Here is a 26313-nt window from a genome sequence, read left to right on the forward strand (position 1 = left end):
ACAAAACCATATGTAACTAAACAAAAATAAGATTGTTAAATAACATTTACTGTTAAAATCTAACTTTATATAATATTGTAGTTAAGCAAAATTAAGTTAAAATAATTAATAATTATAATCTTGTATTTAATTTATAATTAATAATTATTATTTAATTAATTTACTATTAATTTATTATTGAATCATTATTTGATTATTATTTAATTTATAATTAAACGATAATGTCTATTCTTTTATACATGATAATAATTAAATTGACTTATAATTTTATTAGAAATTCCGATTGTTATATCCGGCGTGCCGTCTATAATACAGGGCCTCCCATCCCTGATTAAGAAATCTCATTTGGAATGATTCGAAAAGACGCGGGTTTAATCATTTCAAATCATCTCAAATTGTCAGGATGATTTGACTTTTAAGCATAAATTTTACAACGAATCATTTTATATCATATCAAATAATAAAAAAATGTAATATTATTTTATGATTTAAAATGATTTGAAATGATTTCAACTTCCAAATCATTCTGAATAATATTGAATGATAAAATAATATTATAATTTCTGGTTTTCTAGATGATTTAAAATTATTTGAAATGATTTCAACTTCCAAATCATTTTGAATAATATTGAAAATTCTGGTTCTTCAGATGATTTAAAATTATTTCAAATGATTTCAACTTCCAAATCATTTTGAATAATATTGAAAATTCTGGTTCTTCAGATGATTTAAAATTATTTCAAATGATTTCAACTTCCAAATCATTTTGAATAATATTGAATGATAAAATAATATTATAATTTCTGGTTTTCTAGATGATTTAAAATTATTTGAAATGATTTCAACTTCCAAATCATTTTGAATAATATTGAATGATAAAATAATATTGAAAATTCTGGTTCATCAGATGATTTAATATTATTCGAAATGATTTCAACTTCCAAATCATTTTGAATAATATTGAATGATAAAATAATATAGAAATTTCTGGTTCTTCAGATGATATAAAATTATTTAGCATAATTTAAACGTTCGAATCATTTTGAATAATATTGAATGATAAAATAATATTATAATTTCTGGTTTTCCAGATGATTTAATATTATTTGAAATGATTCCAACTTCCAAATCATCTTAAATAACACTGAATAACATTGAAAGCTCGTTTGGGTAATTTTAAATTTTATAAATTTCTTTTAATATTTTCGATCCTAGAGTGATCATAATCATTTAATTGTTATTAGTTTGATAAATAGAATGGTAATGAAGGTGTCGTTATAGGGATACAAAAGATTGAATTGTCATTGTTACATAGGTATAATCTTATTTTTTATTGAACCTCAAAACTATTGGGTTGTAGACATACATAGTCAGTCATAGAAATCAAAGATAAATTTTCTACTCTAATAAATACCATTTTTGATACTATTTTTTTATATCTATAATTGTAAATTTATTTTCCCACTCTTTTATAACAAATATATGTTCAAAAATATCAAATTTTTCTACTGCAGCTACTGTTACCTTTACTTTTTAAATATTAAATAAGGACTTGACAATTTTAATATTATTTTTTGATTTAATATAATTAAAATAATTTAATTTGATAAATTATTTCTAATAATAATGTCGAAAAATAATTTAAAATTAATAGAAATTAAATTTCAAGTTATTTTGAATTAATTTAAATCATAATTTTACAATTTTTAAGTATTTAAAATGAGCAATTTTTAAGTATTCAAAATGAGCAATTCTAAATCATTTCGAGTTATTTTAAGTCATAAAGTTATGGTTCAAAATTATGGACAGCTAAGAATTTTGAATCATTTTAAATAATTTCAAATAATATAATTATGATTTAAAATCATATACTACTAAAAACTTTGAATAATTTTGAATAATACAATTATGATTCAAAATGATTCAGAACTAAGAACTTTGAATCATTCTGAATAATTTTGAATAATAAAATTATGATTTAAAATTATTCAGAACTAAGAATTTTGAATCATTTTGAATAATTGTGAATCATAATTTTGTGATATTATACAATATGAAATTATTAAAATTTTTCGAATCATTCCAAATCATATTTCTTAATCAGGGATTCCTGCCGAAAAGTGCAGCGCTTGCATATTTAGGGACTGGACTGCGCGACAACTTACTCGTGGCCGAAGAATACACACTACCGCGCATTGTCACCTCATCGCAGGAACCAATTGTTTAATTAGTAGCCCCACTTAATGAATCGCAACCGAGGTGATAAAAGACACGAACACCATAATTCGACAGCTCATTTACAAGGTAACAGTTCTGCCTTAGAGCCCGGGTGAGTCCTATACCCCGACACGTATAGGCAGACTTCAATTATTAAATTAATTAGTCATCTTTTCCCTAATTATTCATTTCGATTTCCTTAACGGTATTTCTGAGTTCTGTGATAGCGATTCTTCGAGCCACGATTCGTTTTGACGATAATCGAGATTCCCACAGTTCCAGTGACCTGGTCCCACTCTCAAATTATTATTTTCTTCTTCTGTAAATTTATAATCGGCGAACTTTGTTTGCCGAAGTCGTTACTCCGGTTACGAACTCATATTAACTTTCAACCTTTGTTTTTATATTGTTATTAGTTAATAAGTGAATAGTGTAAGTTAAGACGTGTTTGCCCATAGGGCCAGTTAAACAGAATATATAAACTAAAAACCCGAATCGAAGTGTATCATCATTCTTAAGTTAAGAACCTTCAACCTTCAATCTCCAGTCAGCAGAAGGAAGCGAGAAGCCAAGCAGCGGAACTCAAAGGTACAACGTCCAATCAAAGGCCGAATCATCGTTGGAATTAGGATTCGCAATAGTAAGTGGAGGATATTTTATTATTTCCGAGGTCGATTGTCATATTCAAAGGGCCCTCTCCGGGGTTTTCACCTTCACGAACCCATAAAATATAAACTTAACGATTCTTTTGTTAGGGAAATTCATCTGTTATCCGAACCTCCGTTAATCTAGCTACCGCAGTTTAAGATCTTATTTTTCGGACATAACACGATTGTAAAATAATGGAAATAATATTTAATTCAAGTTATTAATTAGTCAAACTCAAACATTAATCCAACATATTATAAACAATATAATATATATATTTTCATGTTATAGTTTATTGTAATTTAATTTCAAGTTAATTATAAGTTAATTTTTATTATAAATAGATTTTAAAAGGGTCTGTTAAATTAATAAAAATAGTTAAATAAACATAATGACTGTATTGCTAAAAGTGTATATTAGTGAAGTCTAACTTTCAGGCCGATAGGCTGAAATAAATATATATAGATATAGAGAAAATACATGTTAGTATATACGGATCATTTATATGTAGTAGAAAATGTGTGTGCTTATGTATTCTTTAGAGTGGAAGTATGTATGAAAGTTATGGTGGGAGAAGAACGGAGTTTGAAGCTCTTCGGAAAAACTATGTAACGACACTTCTCACCGAGAGTTTAGATTGCTAAGATCACGTCATTGTAAACCTCAATTTTATATTTTGAAGCTTTTTAATATTTTGTCAACTTGAATAATAAATTGAAACCAACTAAATAATTTTGATCAAAATTAAATAACGTCTAAATAGAATTATTTTATTTAAAAAGATTCCTTTCCCGCGCTGAAACTGAGTATTTTAATACTCCCGGGCGAAAGAACTACAGTAAGTAAAGTTTTCAATAAATAAAAATAACATCCACTAGATGGAAGCATAACACAGATAAGTCGTAGTAAATGTATTTTCCCACAGTTTCCTGTCTGGTGGATTAATACCAGAAAAAGATAGCTATCTATAAAAATGTTTCTCGGGGGTTGGGACGGAGGGGGGGGGGGGGAGAATGAGTTTATACTACCTTTCTGTAACATTTTTCAAATAAAATGAATTTCAATTAAAATGTTTTCAAGAAATTTTTCAATGCAATGGCTATTAATTATCATTCTATTGACTGTAATTTTATTTTTTAAAATAGAATTAGGAACAGTAAAAAATGAAAATAAAATTTTATGTAAGTTAAATTCTTTACTTTTCATTTTAACTTCAAGCAGTTTTTATATAAATATAATCAATATTAATATATTTACAAAATCCAAAGTTAACAAACTTACGGAAGTCGAAAATTATACAAAAAATATGCGAGAATTCAAGAGTAATACCGGATCAGAAAAATTTGAAGATATAACAATAATATATAACAGAGTTCCAAAGACAGGATCTACTAGTTTTGTTGGGGTCGTATATGATTTGTGTAAAAAAAATAAATTCCATACACTACATATCAATATTACCAATAATATGCATACTCTCACGCTCTATAACCAAGTTAGTATTTAATATTATAATGAAAAATTTTATGACTTGTTAATGAAAGAAAAAATATTTATAATCAAACAGATTAAGTTCATCACAAATGTTACTCAATGGAATGTAATAAAGCCTGCTTTTTATCATGGACATATAGCTTTTCTAAATTTCAATAAGTAAGAAAACTATCTAACATGTCAGAAAATAAACATACGTAAGTATATTTTTATTCTAGGTTTGGAGTGAAACGAATGCCTCTATACCTCAATTTATTGAGAAAACCACTTGATAGGTTTGTTTCTTATTATTATTTCCTTCGTTATGGAGATAATTTCCGTCCTCATCTAATAAGAAAAAAATATGGTGACACAAAGACTTTTGATGAATGTGTTAAAGCTAGTCAAGCTGACTGTGATCCGAATAATATGTGGTTACAAATACCTTTTTTATGTGGTCATGATCCCGGTTGTTGGTATGAAATTTTTTAGTGAATAATGAATTATAGTTTATTTCGCTTTTAATTTAAAAATGTTTTTTTTTTTTTTTTTTTTAAAATTAAAATAGGGAAGTTGGTAATCGCTGGGCTCTAGCAGAGGCGAAACGAAATTTAGTGAACAATTACTTTCTTGTTGGAGTTACTGAAGAACTAGATGAATTTATTCACACTTTACAAATTGTGCTTCCAAGTTTTTTTCGAGGAGCACATGATATGTTTTCTCACAGTAAGATATGATTCACAAAATTAATAAGATCATAAAAACTTGTTGTGCTGAGAAATAAGATTACTCCGCGACCGGAATGAAAGTGAATTTCTAAGTAATATCTATCATAATATACAAGACCATAAAAACGAAAGTAATATTAAAATTTTATCAAATTTACGTGCAATTTTGGCTTATCAAAACAGTAAAAATATGGTGATTGAAGCTTATTTCAAGAATTTTGAGATGCATTTTACGGAGATCTGATGTTTTTATGATGTACGAACACTATGAGTTCGTTGAAATTCCATTACCCGATTCGAATACATTAAAAAAAAATTATTCGATTTTTTATATTAATTCATGCCATTAAAAATATGTTTTCAATTCAATGATGCTTATTTCAATAGCAAATTAGCAAAAGAAAAAACTTCAAGTTATATATATAACAACTAAATCACTGCAAACACACGGAAGGATGTGAACTTTAAGTATGCTTTCAAAGATTGTTTCGGATTATAAACAATGTTGTTATTTTAAAAATTTTAATTCTGAAAATAGTTAGCTAGTAAATAGAGAAAACATTTTTAGTATATTTAATAGAAATCTAACTATTGCATTGGTCCTCATGACGGAACTTTTAAAAAATTTTGCTATATTTCGACTATACTCATCGAGCTGAGTCGGAAAATGCATATGGTTCAAAAGTTTATATATATATATAATATAACGTGGCTTGTCACGACGATAGCGTCGCCAATTTACAACGGATCTCTACTAAACTCAACATACTTATTCTACACATAAATACCAAAGTCAAGTTCGAAGATGAGCTTAATCGGTCAAGTAATTTAGAAATACCAGGAATTCAAAATTTTGAAAATCATAAAAATTCATATTTCTGCACTTTCTTACTCGAATAACTTTGGAATGGGATAACATATTGAATCTCTGTAAATTGTATCTGAAAGCTCTTTAAATTAGCTTTAATTTGAGTACAATATCATATGTGTAGTCTCAAAATTATGTCCTATTCCGCTATGCCAATTATGAAATTTGCTATTGCACTGGTTTTAGTATTTTTCCATCGATATATATTTTTGTCGATTGCATAGAAGTTAAAAGCCCTAGTGTTGTATACAATTCTCGTTGAATTTTTTTTCCTATTCATGATAAAATCTACTTCTATTTCGGCTGCCGGTCTTTTTTTCTATAGTATCTGTATAGAATCATTTTATTACTTCATTAACGATAGAAATTTTTCGCATAAAAAATTATTTCTAAAATTCTAAATATTATTTTTTATTTACAGAAATTCCAATCTTTAATTAGTATGATATGGTATCAATGACAGTTTTTGAATGTGCAGTCAAATATATAATGTGAACGAAGTTTATTTATTTATGAGCGCTCATAGTACATTAATTTTTTAATATTAACAAAAAATTTAGAAAAATGAAATAATTTGTTTCCAGCTATTGTTTCAGTTGCAAAATATAATCTATATCAAATTATAGAGCTGCAGTTTTAGAAAAAATGTTTTCTTACACTAAAACAGCAATAAAAGTAATATTTTTCAGGCTAATAGATACAATAGTTATTTTTTGAATGACAACCTTAAAAATCCGAAAAGGAACAAAATAGCCATAATGCCCATAATTATGCTGAGCCTAGTAATTTTTTATTGAAAATACTTAGACATTACAATTTTCAATTTTTAAGTAGTTTTTATGGCAATAATATTTTAGAATTTACTTTGAAAATGAAAAACAAAATCAACTAAGGCAGTATGACGATTTGTTTTTTAATTCTATAAAAGCGAATCGACGAATTTTAAACCATATATTTTGTTGTAATTTTTCTCAAAAAATCTTTAGTGCATATGTATTAGGGTGGATCAAAAGAATCGATTATCTTTTTTTAACTTCTTACATTGAAAAGTTGGTTCTCAGGCACCTCTAGAAAATGCTCACCAAATTTGAGCTCTTAATATTGATAGGAAGCTTATGCTCATCACAGTTTTACATTTTTTGTTAGTCTCTTATAAAAAAGATCATATCTCACTATTGATCAATTTTTTAATCTTTTTTATAAGAGACTAACAAAAAATGTAAAACTGTGATGAGCATAAGCTTCCTATCAATATTAAGAGCTCAAATTTGGTGAGCATTTTCTAGAGGTGCCTGAGAACCAACTTTTCAATGTAAGAAGTTAAAAAAAAAAATAATCGATTTTTTTGACCCACTCTAATATGTATATTTTATTAAGTAAATTTTCTTTTGAAATACATATATAACAATACTATATATTTTACAGCATCACAAAAATTTCTTTTAGAAATACTTTCGAAAAAAATTTTTTTTATTAACTAATATCGTTTAAACTAAATGAAATGAGACAGTTTGAAAACAATGTAAATGTTAGCAAACAGATTTTTTATAATTAACTTTATTAAATACTTTTTGTACAAATGTAAATTCGATATTACTCTATAAGTGCCTCGTAACAAAAACTATTACTTTTACATAAGTTTTAATTCGTGTCAGTTGACTGTCAGAAAATTTGGAAAGAGATATTTTTTACTTTTTAATAGATTTCTTTACCACTTGGAATTTTTTCAACAATTAAATACATTATAGTTTTTACATTAATGAATGATATTGATGATTTTTTGAGCATAAAATAATTTTCCATACATGATTATAGGTGACAAGTCTCATCTGCGTCAAACTATTCAAAAGATAGATCCCCTTCCAGAAACGGTGAAGAAAATTCAAAACTCAACTGTTTGGAAGATGGAAGATGAATTATATAATTTCGCTCTTTCTTATTTTCATTCTGTAAAGAAGCGTCTCTTAAATGCTTCTTCGCAAGATTTAAATCAACATTTTATGTATGAAAAAATACGACCCAAATGAATGAATGAATCTCGAAATAGTACGGTATTATAAATTAATGATCGGTAAGACATTATAGTGTAAATATTAGTGATTTTATTTTTTAGGCCTTAGTGCAAACATATGTACAGGATATAAACCTTCAGGTAAACGGAGTTGTTCTTGTTCTTTGATGCACACCAAATTTGCAGCATCAAATACTGTTTTAAGCTTATCATATGGCCTAGTGAATGAAGAATCTTGAGTATCTATTTCGATTTTTTTAGAACTCGTTATATTTTCTTTAACTATGATCATTCCATTTTCTTTTAATGCGTTGCTATAAGTTGAATAATAATAATAATAATATTAATATTAATAATAATAATTCTGAAATAAAAAAGTATTTTAAGAATAAATTACCTGCATTTTTTCAAAAACTTTAACAAATCATCATCTTGAAGATATCCTAAAACCCATTGACACCAAATAATATCATATTTATTTAATTCTGGACAAAAATCTTGTAATCCTAAAAGTTTATTTAGTAAATTATTTTTTAGTTTTTATTTTAAAATTAAAGCCATAACCTACCTATTAAGTAAAATTGACCGATATTTGATGAAGATCGTAAAAGTTTTTTGGCTGTATCTAAAAATTTTGCATTTTGTTCTACGAGATCTACCCATTCAAAATTTTTGATAAGTAAATTTTTAGTAATTCTTCCTATACCACTACCACAATCTAATGCATACTTATGACTTGGAGCATCTTCAATCTGGAAAAGAAACTAGGAATATTATCAAAAATTTAAACACAAAATTAAAAACATCATACTTCAAAAAGGGAATCCAAAAAATTTTGAGATCCATCGATGTCAATATTTGATATGAACCCAAAACCACCCAACATTCCGTTAAGCGTTGCGGGAACATTAGCCCAATAGTTAGCTGAACCCGTATAAAATTCTTTTGGATCATAATTTACTGTTGAATTAGCTTCCATTTTTTTTATAAATGAAGTCACTTCTTTATTATTATTATTATTATTATAATTCAATTGCGAATTTAGCTATAACATGATAAACACTTTCAAAATTTAAACCTATGTTAAGGCTAAAATAAATATCAAAAAATAAACAATAAGACAATTAGATTGAAAATTTTTCTAAGCAAAAGGATAAACAAATAATGGAAATGGATCGCGTTATTTAAAAAAAATAATGATTTCGAAAAGTACAGAACACAAGGTATAATTGTTTTGACAGTAAATGCTTCAGGTGTTCAACAGTGTTCAAAACGTCGATACAATAAGACAATAGAATTTCTATAGTTTCATAGTTACTATGCGTAGCATTAATTTATTCCTGCTTTTGTTTCAATGTAATTTTGGAGTTTTGGACATTTGAATAAATTTTTTTGAAAATTTATGAAAATCGTTATTTGACATTTAGGAAAAAACAATAAAAGAATTTATGAGATGGCAGTGTGACGACTTTACTCTTAACTCAGAATTTCCTTAATTTCCTTCCTTTAAGCTATCTTTAAATCTCTATTCAATGTTCGGTCATGCGAGGAACTAACGAAAAAGTGAAACTGTATGCAGTCCCTCGCATACTCGAACATTGAATAGAGATAGCTTTGGAGTAAGGTAATTCTGAGTTAAGTCGTCTCACTGTGTTATATGTTATGCCTCTATCTGGTAGATATTAGGGCACGTAGGAAGAACCCCCAATTACATCGAGCCTAGATGATTCTCAGTCAAAAATTTTCTAACAGAGTGTCATCTAGCAGAAAGTAAACCAACCAAATGAATAATAACCGTAAATGACGTAAATAAAAATGACTGCAATAAAATGACAAAATAACGAACGGACATATATCCTCTAGTCCGAGCAGTAAAACGATAGTTAACCAAATTTATTTACACAAAATCGTGAAAACACTTGATGACGTCCAGCCAAGAAGACTGTTAGCTAAAAACATAAGCCCAAGTAGTATTTAGCAAAAGTTTCAAAAATCCAAATGACTAGTAACCAAAACAACGTTAAACAGAAAAACCATTGACAAAATAACCATGTGGTAAATGAACTTTTTGTCGGACATACAAACAACAAAACGACCGCTAGCCAAATGTTTTCTTTCATTACAAAAATTTAAATAACTGTCAACCAAAACAACGTTAAACAGAAAAACCATTGACAAAATAACCATGTGGTGGATGAACTTTTAGTCTAACATACAATCAACAAAACGACCGCTAGCCAAATATTTTTTTTCAGGTTGCTGTCGATCGGTAATACTGATTTCGTAACACTTTATTATCATTTAACTTTAAAATGGTGACAAGTGTATTATAAAGATGTCTCTTGCTACATTAAAGTAAAAAATAATAATATTGTTATTTAAATTACTATCATAATTATTTTCATAACTTTTTTATTATTAATATTATTATAATGAAGATAATAATTACAGCAATATTTACATGGTTAAAAAAAAAATTATATCAAAATGCAGTTACATTTTTTTCTAAATATTCATAACTTAACAACATCAATCGAATATATAAAAAATTAATACTACATTTTTAAACAGTGCGATAATATTGAAAATTCATTTCAATTATAAAATATTAATTTTTTTATTATATATTTGTTGCAGAAATTGAATTATTTATAGTATTCTGCATAAATGAATTTTGATTTTCTTTTAAACCATGTAAACAAATGGATTGATTACAAAAATAAATAATGCATTTTTAAATTGTGAAAATTTTGATTAATTTATTGAATTATTGAAATGAAAGTCATGACAATTATTGGGTAAATAATACGTGACGTATTTTTTTTGTAAAGGCCCGACATACAGGGCATTTCAATCCTGGTGATAGATTGCTGTCTGCTTCTGTTAATAGTTGAACAAGGCATGCTTGGCAAATCATAAAATGATTACACGGTGCGAATGTTTAAGCAATTCGGTTCTCTAGACACACGCAGCACTTAGCGGAAATCTCATCGTTGTCGTTCCGGTACGGAGGCCTAGCTGTAAATATAAACAAATTTTATGTGCAATATGGTAATATATTTAAAATTAGTTTTTTTTTTAATATTAAAAATAGTCGTGAACTTACCTATTATCCTCTCCAAAATATAAGCATTATTTGTAATAAAAAATCGTTGATTAATGAAGGTACCAAAAGGATAAAAAATACTCCACGTATGAATGCGTTAACGATATTCATATACGATTTTAAATAAAACTAAAATATTTAATATTATTGGTGTAAATTATTATTTTATTATTATTACCTTCTCTTCCTTCTTCTTCCTCTATAGCTTCATGATCGTCTTCTCTGCGGACACTAATGACACGACCTACAACGTTTGATAATTATATCAGAATGACATATAAATACATACAACATGTATTAAATACATCATCATTATTATAATTATTATCATTATCAATATTGTCATTATTTATATCGTTCAAACGGTATATTCATTCATGAGTTTTTACTTTTCTTTTCAATACTCACCACTACCAATATAGCGAAGATTTGTAAAGCCACGTGCTTCAAGCTCTGCTATTCCTGAAAATCAATTAAATGTATTATTTCACTTAAGAATTGATCAATAAAAAAAATAAATTATTATTAACTTACTTCTGTATCCTTCTACTATATCGGCCATCAAATGAGATATATTTGTAAATTAACAAGAGATTTAAAACATTAATTATTGATGGAAGAAAATTAGTTTTTTATATTTTTTTTTTTTTTTTTTGTATTTTTGCAGTAACGCAATGATTATAAATTTGAATGAAATGACTGTTATTATTACCGTTTCGAGCATCGGCCAAAAAATCAAAATCATCGTTCACATTGATGCCAATTTGGTCATCTGTAAAATTAAAAAATCATTATAGAATTAATATTAACTTGTTAAATATGATATAAACAATTAATTTTTTTTTTAATACATAATAAATATTAATAAATTTTTGAAAAATGATTGGTTATTTCTCGATTATTGATCTTAAACATAACAACAATAACAGTGCAAATGTAAACTTTAAAAATTTTTTGAAGTATTTTAATTTATGACTAACATATCTAATAAACAGAAAAAATTGTAGTGTTGTAATATCATATAGAATCATGTGCTTACATTACACTATAACAATATCTTTTTCCTGGTTCAGAAAGATGATTTGGAATGATTACCTTTATGTCAAACGTATATTTATGTAGCATTTAAATCCAAAGCTTCCAAATTATTTCAAGTTGTTTTAAATCATTTTATATTTTAAAAATTGAATTATTCTATTCTTATCAATATGATTTTACGCAACGAGGTTTTTAATTCTTCATACGATATAATTGACTAATAAATACCATTATATCATTATTGTAATAGAATAAAAGATTATTGAAATTAATAATTTATTATATTTAATGTGATACTTGCCATCTTCAGACAGATCACCTGCGACAACACGTGCTGCTTCAGCTAAGGGCTGATCAACAACATGAGCGGCAATCACATCTGTAAAAAAAAAATTATTATAACAGTATATTTCACAGCAGTAACAATCGAAGTTTTAATTTTTTAAATTTAATATTCTTCAATTTAATCTAGAGATTTATTTTTTAATTGAAAAAATTTTAGTTTAAATCATACTATTGTAAAAGATTCAATGATCGCTATTATTATCAAAACAACCTTCACCATCGCGGTGTTTAATTTTTCATAAAATTTTTTTTTTTTTTAATTAATATGTTTATTTCGTTTTAGAAACAAAATCAAAGATTTAAAACTTAAATGTATTATTATGCTACATTGTATACTAACCGTCTGGATTGACAGCATCTGCGGCATCAGGATTTGCTGCTTCAGCTAAGAGCTGACCAACATCATCAGCGACATTTACATCTGTCGAAAAATAAATAAGTATCAGTTTTTTTTTTTTCAATAACTTTACAATTTTTTTTTTCTTACAATTATTTTATAAAATGGTTTTAAAATGAATATTTTCAATCTAGAATCAAGACAATAAATAAAAATCATTATTTTGTTAAATATTAAGTTGCTGTATTATATCAATATAACTATAACCAATGCAGTGTTTAATTTTAAGCACGGAATTATTAATAAACAATTACGATTAAGTCATTATTACTAATGAAATCAAACATTTCTATAAGTCATTTTTATATTAAATATAAGCTTTTACCGTTTGCAATGACATTATCTGCGGCATCAAGATTTGCTGCTTCATCTAAGGGCTGACAAATATCATGAGCGGCAATCACATCTGTAAAAAAAAAAAAATTTATTATAACAGTATATTTTACAGCACTAACAATCAAGGTTTAATTTTTTTTTTTTTATTTTTTAAATATTAAATGTTTTAAAATTTTGTTCTGAGATTAATTTTTATTTGAAAAAGTTTTAGTTCAAATCATACTATTTTAAATTATTCTATTATTGCTATTACTATCACTACTTGAATAATTTTTTTGTTTTTTATTTATAATAAAATTAAATTGTCATAAAATTTATAGTTTTAATCATACCATCTTCATTTGCGTGACGTTCGACTTCCTCAACAGCAGCTACTTGCAAGTAGTCATGGTCTAACATCACAATATCGTTATCTGAAAATATGATTAATCACAATTATTTTAGCGAATTTTTTTATTAATACAATAAAATGCGTTATTAATGATTAATCGAAAGTACCTTCTTCTTGTAATTGCGCTTGTTGTTGTACATTATCAATGAGCAGAACCGAGCATCGAATCCTTTGTTGATCGCTATTATTTAATATATCATAACATGGCCGAACTTGTAATCTCAAACATCTCAAAATGTGGTCAATGTCAAAGGTATCATTTAAAAATTTCCTCCACAATTTTTCTATGTCTGGCTTTCCTCCTTGAAGAATTAAATGTGAAGTTGGACAATTTTTATTACACGGATCTTTCCCTTCATCTAATTTTTTTAGATTGCTTTCAGCACCATACGCTACGTACTGATTATATCCTATTATAAAATCATAATAATTTATTATTAAACTTTCATTGAATTAGCAAGCGATAGATATCCAAATTAACAAATATACTCACGTAAAATTTTCCAAATATCATTATTTCCGTGTTTATTACTGTACCAGTAGTTACTGAAGATATTAAAGGTTGACCTTTCCACATCTTGTAATGACTTTAAGTCATTATAATTTGAAAAATTTACCGGTCCAACACCTTCCATCCATTTCTCCGCAAATAAATTGAAGAACTCATCATAGCTTTGCTGCTCTTCTTGAGGAATAGATTCACGTATTTTCCGGTAACAAATAGTAATTTGTTCTGGAGGTAATAACGGTAACGCACACATTTTCTGTATAATTTCATCTTTGCGCAAAATATTAACTCCACGAAGACGTATCAAAGATTCATTAACAATATGCTGGAACATATAAAACATCACTTAATAAAAATTAAATAACTTTAAGTTGTAGACTTGTTGTTATATGAATATAGTTGGGTAGTTTAACTTTTTCGATACGGTACTGCTACAGCACTGTAAACACCCATGGAACGCCTACGTAGGAGGAGCACATTTTCTACGGCCCATTTTATAAATAAGGTAATAAGGACTTACATTACAGTAACTGAATAAGGTTCCTTTAATAACTGCATCAGGAAACTCTTCTTTACAATCTTCATGCAATAACCGATCGTAATTGGGATATATCATTGTTACATTGGGCATTGTTTGTTTTAACTGCCTCAAAATTGGACGATAGCATTTATCACTAGCTGTTGCTATTAGTACTTATAGTACTACATATGCCTAAAATAATTATATTAAAAAATTAAACTTTTATGTACACAGAAAAAATAATAGTAAACAATATTTGTTTATTTTTAAAAAATAAAAAAAAAATTACCCGGTTACTTTTAACAACTATCACAAACATAATTTCGTTAACAGCATAAGGTTCAATATCAAAGTTTTTAGCTGTCAATAAATATAATGTATCACTGTCTGCAAATTTAATGAAATTATCATTATCCGTAAACGTCATTGAGGCATAATTTTCTCCGGTGTTATAAACTGATATATTAATATTTGAGGTACCATCATGAAGTTTCAATTCATTCCATTCTGGTAAATCTAATAAAATTTTAAAGTCATTAAATGAATTTCCTAATTCGGGAAGATTAATTTTCTTTTGTTGATTTCTCATTTGTCGAAGAATTTGACTCCTGTTCACCTGTTCCATGATATCCTGGTATCTATAAATTCGTAAAAATAACAATAATAATAATAATAATAATGTCTTATGTTTACATTTGTATTTATCAATTTACTTACACTGCCACCCCCGTTGCACTGTCACCCCCACCATAACATTGATTCATACTGACCCGAGACTCAGGTCCCGAGTCGCAGCGCTGCACGCATTTGGCATTCCGGTACTGCCGAGTAAGCACACTGGTCAGTTTGATTCTGTTAAAAAAGTAAATTAAGAAATATATAAGTATATATTACATTAAAAAGTTCTATTTTAATTTAAAAAATGATACGTGTTAGAAGGCAACGTCGGGCTGTTGTGCCTTATGAAAATTTTTTCATTCATGACGGTTATAAGTATCGTATTAACAGTAGTCAGTCTAATACTAGGTAAGTAAAAATAAACAATTGAACGATCAAACTTTCAACATTTGTTAATGTGTTTGTAAAAATATTGAAATTAAAAATTTTTTCAAATAGATACTATGTATGCATAAGAAAGACTAGTAATCAATGTCCAGCTGAAGGCCTTGTGTGTAATAACGCATTTTAAAGGACAAACGCGGTGGCACACAACCACCCTCAAAACGAACGTTTACAAGACGTTGACGTATTCAAACAAGAATTAATGACAGCCAGTGGAAGACAATTTCGTAAGGTTTCGAAAATCTACGATAATTTAAGTATTGTGTAAGTAAATTGATAAATACAGATGTAAACATAAGAAATTATTATTATTATTATTATTGTTATTTTTACGAATTTATAGATACCAGGATATCATGGAACAGGTGAACAGGAGTCAAATTTTTCGACAAATGAGAAATCAACAAAAGAAAATGAATCTTCCCAAATTAGGAAATTCATTTAATGACTTTAAAATTTTATTAGATTTACCAGAATGGAATGAATTGAAACTTCATGATGGCACCTCAAATATTAATATATCAGTTTATAACACCGGAGAAAATTATGCCTCAATGACGTTTACGGATAATGATAATTTCATTAAATTTGCAGACAGTGATACATTATATTTATTGACAGCTAAAAACTTTGATATTGAACCTTATACTGTTAACGAAATTATGTTTGTGATGGTTGTTAAAAGTAACCGGGTAATTTTTTTCGGAGTGTCTAGCCATCCGATAATTCGGACGATTAATTTTTTTTTATTCTTCCGATATTCGGACGATTAATATATGTTTATTCGTCCGATATTCGGGTGAAAATATAGTATTTTAACAATGATGCTAGTCATCCGAAAAAGAATATTTATTTAGTATATAAGGTACAATTCAATTTAAGGTTACCAATGAGTATACATTCCGAAATAAGATTTAAGCGACAATTATACGATACGTAGCGACAGCGCGTTAATTAAAAATAAATTATTCATAAATAAGAAATTGAAAATTAAATTTATGTTAATTCTGCTATTTACATTTACTACTTTTTTAGGAACATTTATTACTTATCTTTTTTTAATTCGTTTTGAATTGGAGCTGGTACCTGTTACTATCTGATTTGTAAAATTGCTCCTCTTGCAAAATGCGTGAGCAATAGGAAAGGATGCATTCGGAAATACTCCAGCTATAAATAGTGGCAGGGCGCGAGAGTTTAAAATTCAAAAATGAAATAATATTAATTTAGTATCACAGTAATTTTTATAATTAATATTAATATTATGATCATTATTTTTGTTACTATTATTATTATTATTTATCGTAATCTCATTTTTGAGTTTTCTAATTTTCGTGCCATGCTATTTTTTTAACTAGCGCATTTTCGGATGCACCCACGTTCGTAAATACTTTAATCTCATTAAATATGTGGCGCGATCATTTATAAATTTAAATATTTTTAATACGTATGTTCTTATATTATATCATCCACTAAGAAGATTGTATATATAAAAATTAATAATCAGTTTAAGTTTAAATTAATTTTAAAAAAAAATTAATTTTTAATTAAAAATAAAGAAGACTATCTATTGTTAATGCATTTTTATATTAAAGTAGGTAAGTTTTTAAATTAATTATAACTAAAAAATACGATTAAGTACTATTTAATAATAATATGTAAATAAATAATAAAATTAAATTAAAAAACGTTATTGTGTACAAATTTCATATAGTATACATATAAACATACAAATATTTTGTTTTTTTATAAAATTAAACTGAATGAAAATGCCGATAAACAAATTCAAATGAATGTCAGTTTTGTAAATAAGTAAAAATCAATTGTAATAATAATTGTATAAATTAATTTATAATTAAACATCTTTTTATTTCTATCTACGAAAATGGGTAAGTATTTATTATTTTATTTATCATATAACAGACGTCTGCTACTTATAATCAAAATATTTATGATCAATAATAAAATAATAAAAGTAAAAAATTTTATTTATTTATTAAATTTAGATGACATTAATGAAGAATCTACAATTGAAGAAGATAGTGATGAAAATGCTATTGAAGAAAATGCTATCGGCGAAAATGCTATTAAAGAAAATGCTATTGGAGAAAATGCTAATGAAGAAAATGCGAATTTAAAATTGAATGAAAGTTTCAAGTCACATGAAGAATTACAAAAAAGAATAAAGGAATATCAAAATTATTCAAATTGTATTTTTTACACAAGAGATTCTTCGACCATCGAACGGTGTCGAAAAAACGGTCTAAAAAGACCTATTGATAAAAATTTGAAGTATTATTTTTTAAAATATAATTGCATTCATGGCGGAAGAAATTTTAAACCAGCAGGAAGAGGAGAGAGATCGTCAAGTACCTTCCAAAAGGAATGCCCAGCTACATTTCACGTTAATGTGAGTGATGATGGAAAACGGTTGTTCATATCGAGAATCGACTTACATCATAATCATCTTACGACGAAACAATTGTATGAACACTTGCCTCAAACTCGACGGATGACTCCAGAAGTTAAAGAAAAGGTTAAGGAACTGATAAACTTAAAAGCCAATAAAACGGCAATTAAAGATCTAATTATAAAACAAACTGGAAAAGTTGTATTATTAAAAGACATCTATAATTTAAAGTACACTGGGGAAAAAAAAATCAATTAGAAGCTGTAAAAAATATTTTAATAAACGATTATCAAGCGGATTGTAATTTTCTCATTGAGGATAATATTTTCAAAGGTCTTTTTTTTGCTACACCGCAAATGAAATCAGCCATGGAATTTTATCCCGAGTACGTTGGAATCGACGCAACATATAAATTATTAAATATTAGGGCACCTGTTTATTTATATATAGTCGAAAATCCTAATGGCTGTACCGAAATTGCGGGGGTATCGATTTTAGTTAATGAAGACAAACCGAGCATTACATGGATGATGAATTGTTTTAAAGCATGTCATCCTTCATGGAAAAAAATTAAGTGCATTATGACAGATAAAGATCTGACGGAAAGAGCCGCGATTCGTGACAGTTTGTTACCTTTGGAAGTGAATCTGATTATGTGTGCATTTCATACACTCAGAACTTTTAATAGAGAAATCACTATAGAAAAAAGAAACATAACAGCAAAAGAAAGGGATGAAGCTAAAAGAATTCTTCAGGAGTTGGTGTATGCAAAGACCGAAGAACGTTATTTTCAATTGTATGAAGAACTAAAAAAAATGCCGCAGTCAATCGTGGAATACTTCGATAAAAACTGGCATGAATGTCGAAAAGAGTGGTCTCTATCTAGTGATTACGTGCAACACAACTTTGGGAACGGTACTAATAATCGATTGGAATCATTAAATGCGAAAATAAAAATAGATGTAGATAAATATCTGTCATTGGAAGATTTCGTGAGACAATTATTAATTTGTACGGAATGCTCTCAATTAGAGAAAAATCACAAAGCAGCCAAGTCGTACCAAAAACAAAAAGTTCTCAGTTTTTCTAAAGATTCTCCAGAATGTCGTTATTCTCAATACGTCACAAATTATGCATTTAATTTCATCAAAAAAGAACTAGAGAAAATGCATAATTTGGAATTAATTTACAATGAAAATTTAAATGTTTATCAACAAAATTTAACGCCTACTGGCATAATATCTACGACATCTTCATCATGTGACTGTTTAGAGCGCACGTCAATGATTTTACCATGCAGGTAAGTTAAGTTAGTATATTTATTGTTTAGTTTTATTATTTACAATTTTTTTTTATCTAATTTAGACACATATTTATGGTGAGAAAAATTGAGAATAAAAATTTATTTGAAGAAAGCCTTTGTGACAAAAGATGGACCAGTGATTATTACTACAATACTCAGAGAGTATTTTCAACTGTACAAGAAGAAATTTCAATTCCAGAGCCTGTTATTACTTCGACACAATACAAACAAAAAGTTTTATCAGAAAATGAAAAATATAAAAAATCATTAGAAGTTGTTAAAAAATTACCTGCTTTAGCGGCTGAAGTAGGGACTAAATTATTTTTAAAAAGATTTGAAGTATTGGTTAATTTAGTAGAAGCTTGGCAAAATAATCAAGAGGTAGTAATTATAAAAGAATCAAATAAAAATAAACAAACAATTCATCTGGACTCCTCAGAACCGAATTCACCTGATGTTACTGAATCTGATTCTGACAATCAAATGGAGGATGATAGAGATTTAAAAGATTCTTCAATTGATGAAAATCTTAATAATTCTATAAATTCAGATAGGAATGAAGACAGTGATTTACAAGAAACTTTCAATGATGAAAATCCTCATTCTCCAAACATTATTGTTCATGAGAATCCGCGAGAAGAAAAAAATGATCTTATAAATTCAGATAGCAATGACGATGGTCATTTACAAGACACTTTTAATGACAAAGATCCTGATTCTCCAAATATTATCATTCATGACACCCCACGAACAGAACAAATTTCTTTCACAAGTTCCGATAGCAGTGACGATAATGATGCTCGACAAATAAAAAAACGCCGAACGAGAAATGCGCTGTCGGACAGCTCTGATGACAACAATGATAGAGCCATATTAAGTCAAAGCACTGGATTAAAAGAAAATGAAAAATACATGCCGAATGTATCAACACCCATAGAGCCAACGAAAAAATTAAGTATATTGTCTAATGTTATTGTGCAACCGGCTCTGAAAAGAAGAGGACGACCCCGAGGTACAGATCAAACAGTGATCGGACTTAAAAAAATTATAAAAGATAAAAAATCACTCAAAACGCCATTTATCAATAAATCAACTGAAGATAAGCGCAAAATTATATTGCAATGGTTAGTAAAAGAAGAGGTTATCACAGAAATATTTAATAATAAAAAAAAAATATGTATGAAAATGATTTAACGAAAAATTATAAAGATCTGCCTTTTTCTATCATTGAAGAAGATAATGTCGATTTATCACTAATCAACCGATATTTTACTAAAAGCGGATGGAAAAAATTGAAAAAAATGCTTGAGCAAAAAAAATTAGATTCATGGGAATGCAAGTATTGCAATTTAGATTTAGAAAAAACCATCGACGAGAATGAACTTAATAAAGATAAAAAAATGAAGATTAGCATCGGATGCGATTATTGTTTGGAATGGTACCACTTGAAATGTACAGGACAGTTAAAAAAACCAAGAAAAAAATTGTGGATGTGCGATAATTGTAAAAATAGTTCATGTTAATGTCTGTGAAGTTAGACCACATGTAATAATTTTTTGATATTTTTTTTAAACAAGTTATAAAAAAAATATTCTACAAATTTGAACATGTGGGAAATTTTTCAATTTGTATTGATATTCTCATTATTATTTAGTTGTTATAAAAAATAAAAAATAATTATTACCTGTGCGCTAATTTTAATATTATTTAATCTTACTTAATTCCATTGTCTTATTTTATTTTTACTTAACAATGATAGCCAATAATTTACGATTTAATTAAATAGAATTGTTTTATTTACTAAAACTTCAAACTATTATAATAATTTTATTTAGTATAATAAAATTGTTTCCGTCGTCATTGTATATTGACTAGAAGTAATTTAAAATAGAACTTTACACTGAAAAATTTTCATTTTCTGAACGATATATACTAATGTTTGTACATGTTTCTAAAACTTGTAGGCATCAATTACTCACCTGACAAAAGAAAACTATTATACTTTTATTAAATTAAAATCCACTATTTCACCTTATAAATATTAACTGTTAAATTGAATTCAATAAAAAATTTTCCAATTTTTTTTGTGGCTCTAAGATAAATAGTATGATTACATTTTGACATTACCATTACACTCATATTACACATGGTTCAGATGTAGTTGAAAAGTAGATCCTAAATTCATTCTGAAATTAAAATCATTAATTTTTAATTTTCTTTTCTAATTTGAAGACTTCCAACAAACCTCATTATTCTCTGTGGAATTTTCTTATATTAATGTATTAGTTGGCTTCAAATCATCACATATTTTTCTATTTTTAATTATATAAGATTTATGGTAATATAATTGATATTGGATTAAATATGCATGTTAGTATTTAAAATCTTCATTCCAATATTTCGAGACCAAAGCACACCTCACATCACATGCCTCACATTGTATGAGTACCCTTACCTGCGAATTCATAAAATAATATAAAAATCTTACTTACAGATAATTGATTATTAATACAAACATTAATTAAATATAACATAATGTAATTATTTACAGCTTATCAAATTTTCATAAAAAAAAATCTATTTGGTGTAAAAAATCCATTATAAGCACTAACTTTTCTTTTAAAATAAATACTTTTATAATTCATTAAAAGAAACACCATAACTTTCAATATTTATTTCATTGTTATAACTATTACCATTAATTACAATTAAAATATTAAATATTTGGTTGAGTAGTTGTATTTATTCTCCACTTACCTCTATAGGTCCTTTTAAAATGTCAATCAATTATATCAATTAATTATTGAAAATGAATTAAATATTTTTATAACTAGCTTATTTTCTATATGGAATGTAGACAAAACATAAACATAACCTCTTCGTGTATGTTGTATATTTTATCATTTCTTGAATTACCTCTCTATTTTTTTAAAAAGTATAACTCATATATTTAGCTACACTTCCTTTTCAATATTTTTATTTACCTCTATATCGCACCTATATAAATACACTTATAATTTAGGGCTATTTGCAATATTATATAATTTTGGGAATGTTGGTACTCAATGAAAATCTTCAACATAATAAGACTTAACATATCGGACGAATAAAAATAAATTAATCGTCCGAATATCGGACGAATAAAAATAATTTAATCGTCCGAATATCGGACGAATAAAAAAAAATTAATCGTCCGAATATCGGACGAATAAAAAAAAATTAATCGTCCGAATTATCGGACGGCCAGCAACAGCCAATTTTTTTTTATTTTTTAAAAATAAACAAATATTGTTTACTATTATTTTTTCTGTGTACATAAAAGTTTAATTTTTTAATATAATTATTTTAGGCATTTGTAGTACTATAAGTACTAATAGCAACAGCTAGTGATAACTGCTATCGTCCAATTTTGAGGCAGTTAAAACAAACAATGCCCAATGTAACAATGATATATCCCAATTACGATCGGTTATTGCATGAAGATTGTAAAGAAGAGTTTCCTGATGCAGTTATTAAAGGAACCTTATTCAGTTACTGTAATGTAAGTCCTTATTACCTTATTTATAAAATGGGCCGTAGAAAATGTGCTCCTCCTACGTAGGCGTTCCATGGGTGTTTACAGTGCTGTAGCAGTACCGTATCGAAAAAGTTAAACTACCCAACTATATTCATATAACAACAAGTCTACAACTTAAAGTTATTTAATTTTTATTAAGTGATGTTTTATATGTTCCAGCATATTGTTAATGAATCTTTGATACGTCTTCGTGGAGTTAATATTTTGCGCAAAGATGAAATTATACAGAAAATGTGTGCGTTACCGTTATTACCTCCAGAACAAATTACTATTTGTTACCGGAAAATACGTGAATCTATTCCTAAAGAAACGCAGCAAAGCTATGATAAGTTCTTCAATTTATTTGCGGAGAAATGGATGGAAGGTGTTGGACCGGTAAATTTTTTCAAATTATAATGACTTAAAGTCATTACAAGATGTGGAAAAGGTCAACCTTTAATATCTTCAGTAACTACTGGTACAGTAATAAACACGGAAATAATGATATTTGGAAAATTTTACGTGAGTATATTTGTTAATTTGGATATCTATCGCTTGCTAATTCAATGAAAGTTTAATAATAAATTATTATGATTTTATAATAGGATATAATCAGTACGTAGCGTATGGTGCTGAAAGCAATCTAAAAAATTAGATGAAGGGAAAGATCCGTGTAATAAAATTGTCCAACTTCACATTTAATTCTTCAAGGAGGAAAGCCAGACATAGAAAAATTGTGGAGGAAATTTTTAAATGATACCTTTGACATTGACCACATTTTGAGATGTTTGAGATTACAAGTTCGGCCATGTTATGATATATTAAATAATAGCGATCAACAAAGGATTCGATGCTCGGTTCTGCTCATTGATAATGTACAACAACAAGCGCAATTACAAGAAGAAGGTACTTTCGATTAATCATTAATAACGCATTTTATTGTATTAATAAAAAAATTCGCTAAAATAATTGTGATTAATCATATTTTCAGATAACGATATTGTGATGTTAGACCATGACTACTTGCAAGTAGCTGCTGTTGAGGAAGTCGAACGTCACGCAAATGAAGATGGTATGATTAAAACTATAAATTTTATGACAATTTAATTTTATTATAACTGAGAAAAAAAAAAATTATTGAAGTAGTGATAGTATTAGCAATCATAGAATAATTTAAAATAGTATGATTTGAACTAAAATTTTTTCAATTAAAAATTAATCTCAGAACAAAATTTTAAAACATTTAATATTTAAAAAATAAAAAAAAAAAAATTAAACCTTGATTGTTAGTGCTGTAAAATATACTGTTATAATAAATTTTTTTTTTTTTACAGATGTGATTGCCGCTCATGATATTTGTCAGCCCTTAGATGAAGCAGCAAATCTTGATGCCGCAGATAATGTCATTGCAAACGGTAAAAGCTTATATTTAATATAAAAATGACTTATAGAAATGTTTGATTTCATTAGTAATAATGACTTAATCGTAATTGTTTATTAATAATTCCGTGCTTAAAATTAAACACTGCATTGGTTATAGTTATATTGATATAATACAGCAACTTAATATTTAACAAAATAATGATTTTTATTTATTGTCTTGATTCTAGATTGAAAATATTCATTTTAAAACCATTTTATAAAATAATTGTAAGAAAAAAAAAATTGTAAAGTTATTGAAAAAAAAAAAACTGATACTTATTTATTTTTCGACAGATGTAAATGTCGCTGATGATGTTGGTCAGCTCTTAGCTGAAGCAGCAAATCCTGATGCCGCAGATGCTGTCAATCCAGACGGTTAGTATACAATGTAGCATAATAATACATTTAAGTTTTAAATCTTTTGATTTTGTTTCTAAAACGAAATAAACATATTAATTAAAAAAAAAAAATTTTATGAAAAATTAAACACCGCGATGGTGAAGGTTGTTTTGATAATAATAGCGATCATTGAATCTTTTACAATAGTATGATTTAAACTAAAATTTTTTCAATTAAAAAATAAATCTCTAGATTAAATTGAAGAATATTAAATTTAAAAAATTAAAACTTCGATTGTTACTGCTGTGAAATATACTGTTATAATAATTTTTTTACAGATGTGATTGCCGCTCATGTTGTTGATCAGCCCTTAGCTGAAGCAGCACGTGTTGTCGCCAGGTGATCTGTCTGAAGATGGCAAGTATCACATTAAATATAATAAATTATTAATTTCAATAATCTTTTATTCTATTACAATAATGATATAATGGTATTTATTAGTCAATTATATCGTATGAAGAATTAAAAACCTCGTTGCGTAAAATCATATTGATAAGAATAGAATAATTCAATTTTTAAAATATAAAATGATTTAAAACAACTTGAAATAATTTGGAAGCTTTGGATTTAAATGCTACATAAATATACGTTTGACATAAAGGTAATCATTCCAAATCATCTTTCTGAACCAGGAAAAGATATTGTTATAGTGTAATGTAAGCACATGATTCTATATGATATTACAACACTACAATTTTTTCTGTTTATTAGATATGTTAGTCATAAATTAAAATACTTCAAAAATTTTTAAAGTTTACATTTGCACTGTTATTGTTGTTATGTTTAAGATCAATAATCGAGAAATAACCAATCATTTTTCAAAAATTTATTAATATTTATTATGTATTAAAAAAAATTAATTGTTTATATCATATTTAACAAGTTAATATTAATTCTATAATGATTTTTAATTTTACAGATGACCAAATTGGCATCAATGTGAACGATGATTTTGATTTTTGGCCGATGCTCGAAACGGTAATAATAACAGTCATTTCATTCAAATTTATAATCATTGCGTTACTGCAAAAATACAAAAAAAAAAAAAAATATAAAAACTAATTTTCTTCCATCAATAATTAATGTTTTAAATCTCTTGTTAATTTACAAATATATCTCATTTGATGGCCGATATAGTAGAAGGATACAGAAGTAAGTTAATAATAATTTATTTTTTTTATTGATCAATTCTTAAGTGAAATAATACATTTAATTGATTTTCAGGAATAGCAGAGCTTGAAGCACGTGGCTTTACAAATCTTCGCTATATTGGTAGTGGTGAGTATTGAAAAGAAAAGTAAAAACTCATGAATGAATATACCGTTTGAACGATATAAATAATGACAATATTGATAATGATAATAATTATAATAATGATGATGTATTTAATACATGTTGTATGTATTTATATGTCATTCTGATATAATTATCAAACGTTGTAGGTCGTGTCATTAGTGTCCGCAGAGAAGACGATCATGAAGCTATAGAGGAAGAAGAAGGAAGAGAAGGTAATAATAATAAAATAATAATTTACACCAATAATATTAAATATTTTAGTTTTATTTAAAATCGTATAGA

At 26.8% G+C, this 26313-nt stretch overlaps 4 protein-coding genes and 1 long non-coding RNA gene across 16 annotated transcripts; 3 read left to right on the forward strand and 2 right to left on the reverse strand.

The window, feature by feature from the left end:
• The first annotated feature begins 3879 nt into the window (after positions 1-3879).
• Positions 3880-8184, forward strand: LOC123272708 (heparin sulfate O-sulfotransferase). 3 transcript variants are annotated; one of them, XM_044739700.1, is made up of 7 exons: positions 3882-4046; positions 4134-4360; positions 4433-4518; positions 4578-4814; positions 4907-5064; positions 7750-7980; positions 8048-8184. In XM_044739700.1, exons 1-6 carry the CDS (start codon positions 3935-3937, stop codon positions 7959-7961), a joined length of 1032 nt encoding a protein of 343 aa, XP_044595635.1. In that variant the 5' UTR covers positions 3882-3934; the 3' UTR covers positions 7962-7980; positions 8048-8184. The 3 variants fall into 3 exon arrangements, with proteins under 3 accessions (XP_044595637.1, XP_044595635.1, XP_044595636.1); XM_044739702.1 differs by lacking the exons at positions 7750-7980; positions 8048-8184 and adding an exon at positions 6356-6628 and having other exon boundaries at positions 3880-4046; XM_044739701.1 differs by lacking the exon at positions 8048-8184 and having other exon boundaries at positions 7750-8025.
• On the reverse strand, positions 8017-9619 carry LOC123272716 (N-terminal Xaa-Pro-Lys N-methyltransferase 1). Of its 3 annotated transcripts, none has more exons than XM_044739716.1 (5): positions 9264-9619; positions 8757-8990; positions 8514-8709; positions 8343-8451; positions 8017-8259 (listed from the first exon to the last, which is right to left on the reverse strand). In XM_044739716.1, exons 1-5 carry the CDS (start codon positions 9273-9275, stop codon positions 8037-8039), a joined length of 774 nt encoding a protein of 257 aa, XP_044595651.1. In that variant the 5' UTR covers positions 9276-9619; the 3' UTR covers positions 8017-8036. The 3 variants fall into 3 exon arrangements, with proteins under 3 accessions (XP_044595651.1, XP_044595653.1, XP_044595652.1); XM_044739718.1 differs by having other exon boundaries at positions 9420-9617; XM_044739717.1 differs by having other exon boundaries at positions 8514-8697; positions 9264-9612.
• Positions 9620-10682: 1063 nt separating this feature from the next.
• On the reverse strand, positions 10683-22524 carry LOC123272704. Of its 8 annotated transcripts, none has more exons than XM_044739689.1 (19): positions 22275-22524; positions 22116-22126; positions 21604-21813; positions 21486-21544; positions 15304-15438; positions 14876-15224; positions 14587-14778; positions 14052-14391; positions 13666-13968; positions 13500-13580; positions 13157-13237; positions 12775-12855; positions 12391-12468; positions 11764-11823; positions 11586-11600; positions 11460-11513; positions 11230-11295; positions 11052-11061; positions 10683-10963 (listed from the first exon to the last, which is right to left on the reverse strand). In XM_044739689.1, the coding sequence occupies exons 7-19, from the start codon at positions 14695-14697 to the stop codon at positions 10960-10962; spliced, it is 1284 nt and encodes a 427-aa protein (XP_044595624.1). In that variant the 5' UTR covers positions 14698-14778; positions 14876-15224; positions 15304-15438; positions 21486-21544; positions 21604-21813; positions 22116-22126; positions 22275-22524; the 3' UTR covers positions 10683-10959. The 8 variants fall into 8 exon arrangements, with proteins under 8 accessions (XP_044595624.1, XP_044595622.1, XP_044595621.1 ...); XM_044739687.1 differs by having other exon boundaries at positions 14876-15102; positions 15203-15224; positions 22116-22524; XM_044739686.1 differs by having other exon boundaries at positions 14876-14973; positions 15067-15224; positions 22116-22524.
• On the forward strand, positions 15385-16878 carry LOC123272731. Its single transcript, XR_006511139.1, has 3 exons — positions 15385-15612; positions 15703-15912; positions 15992-16878. It is a non-coding gene; the product is annotated as an uncharacterized LOC123272731 (long non-coding RNA).
• On the forward strand, positions 17531-20568 carry LOC123273326. The gene is made up of 4 exons (XM_044740732.1): positions 17531-17534; positions 17652-18256; positions 18373-19355; positions 19421-20568. Exons 1-4 carry the CDS (start codon positions 17531-17533, stop codon positions 20550-20552), a joined length of 2724 nt encoding a protein of 907 aa, XP_044596667.1. The 3' UTR covers positions 20553-20568.
• Positions 22525-26313: the final 3789 nt, after the last annotated feature.

This window comes from Cotesia glomerata, linkage group LG10 (genome assembly GCF_020080835.1).
Source record: "Cotesia glomerata isolate CgM1 linkage group LG10, MPM_Cglom_v2.3, whole genome shotgun sequence".
Classification (NCBI taxonomy): domain Eukaryota; kingdom Metazoa; phylum Arthropoda; class Insecta; order Hymenoptera; family Braconidae; genus Cotesia; species Cotesia glomerata.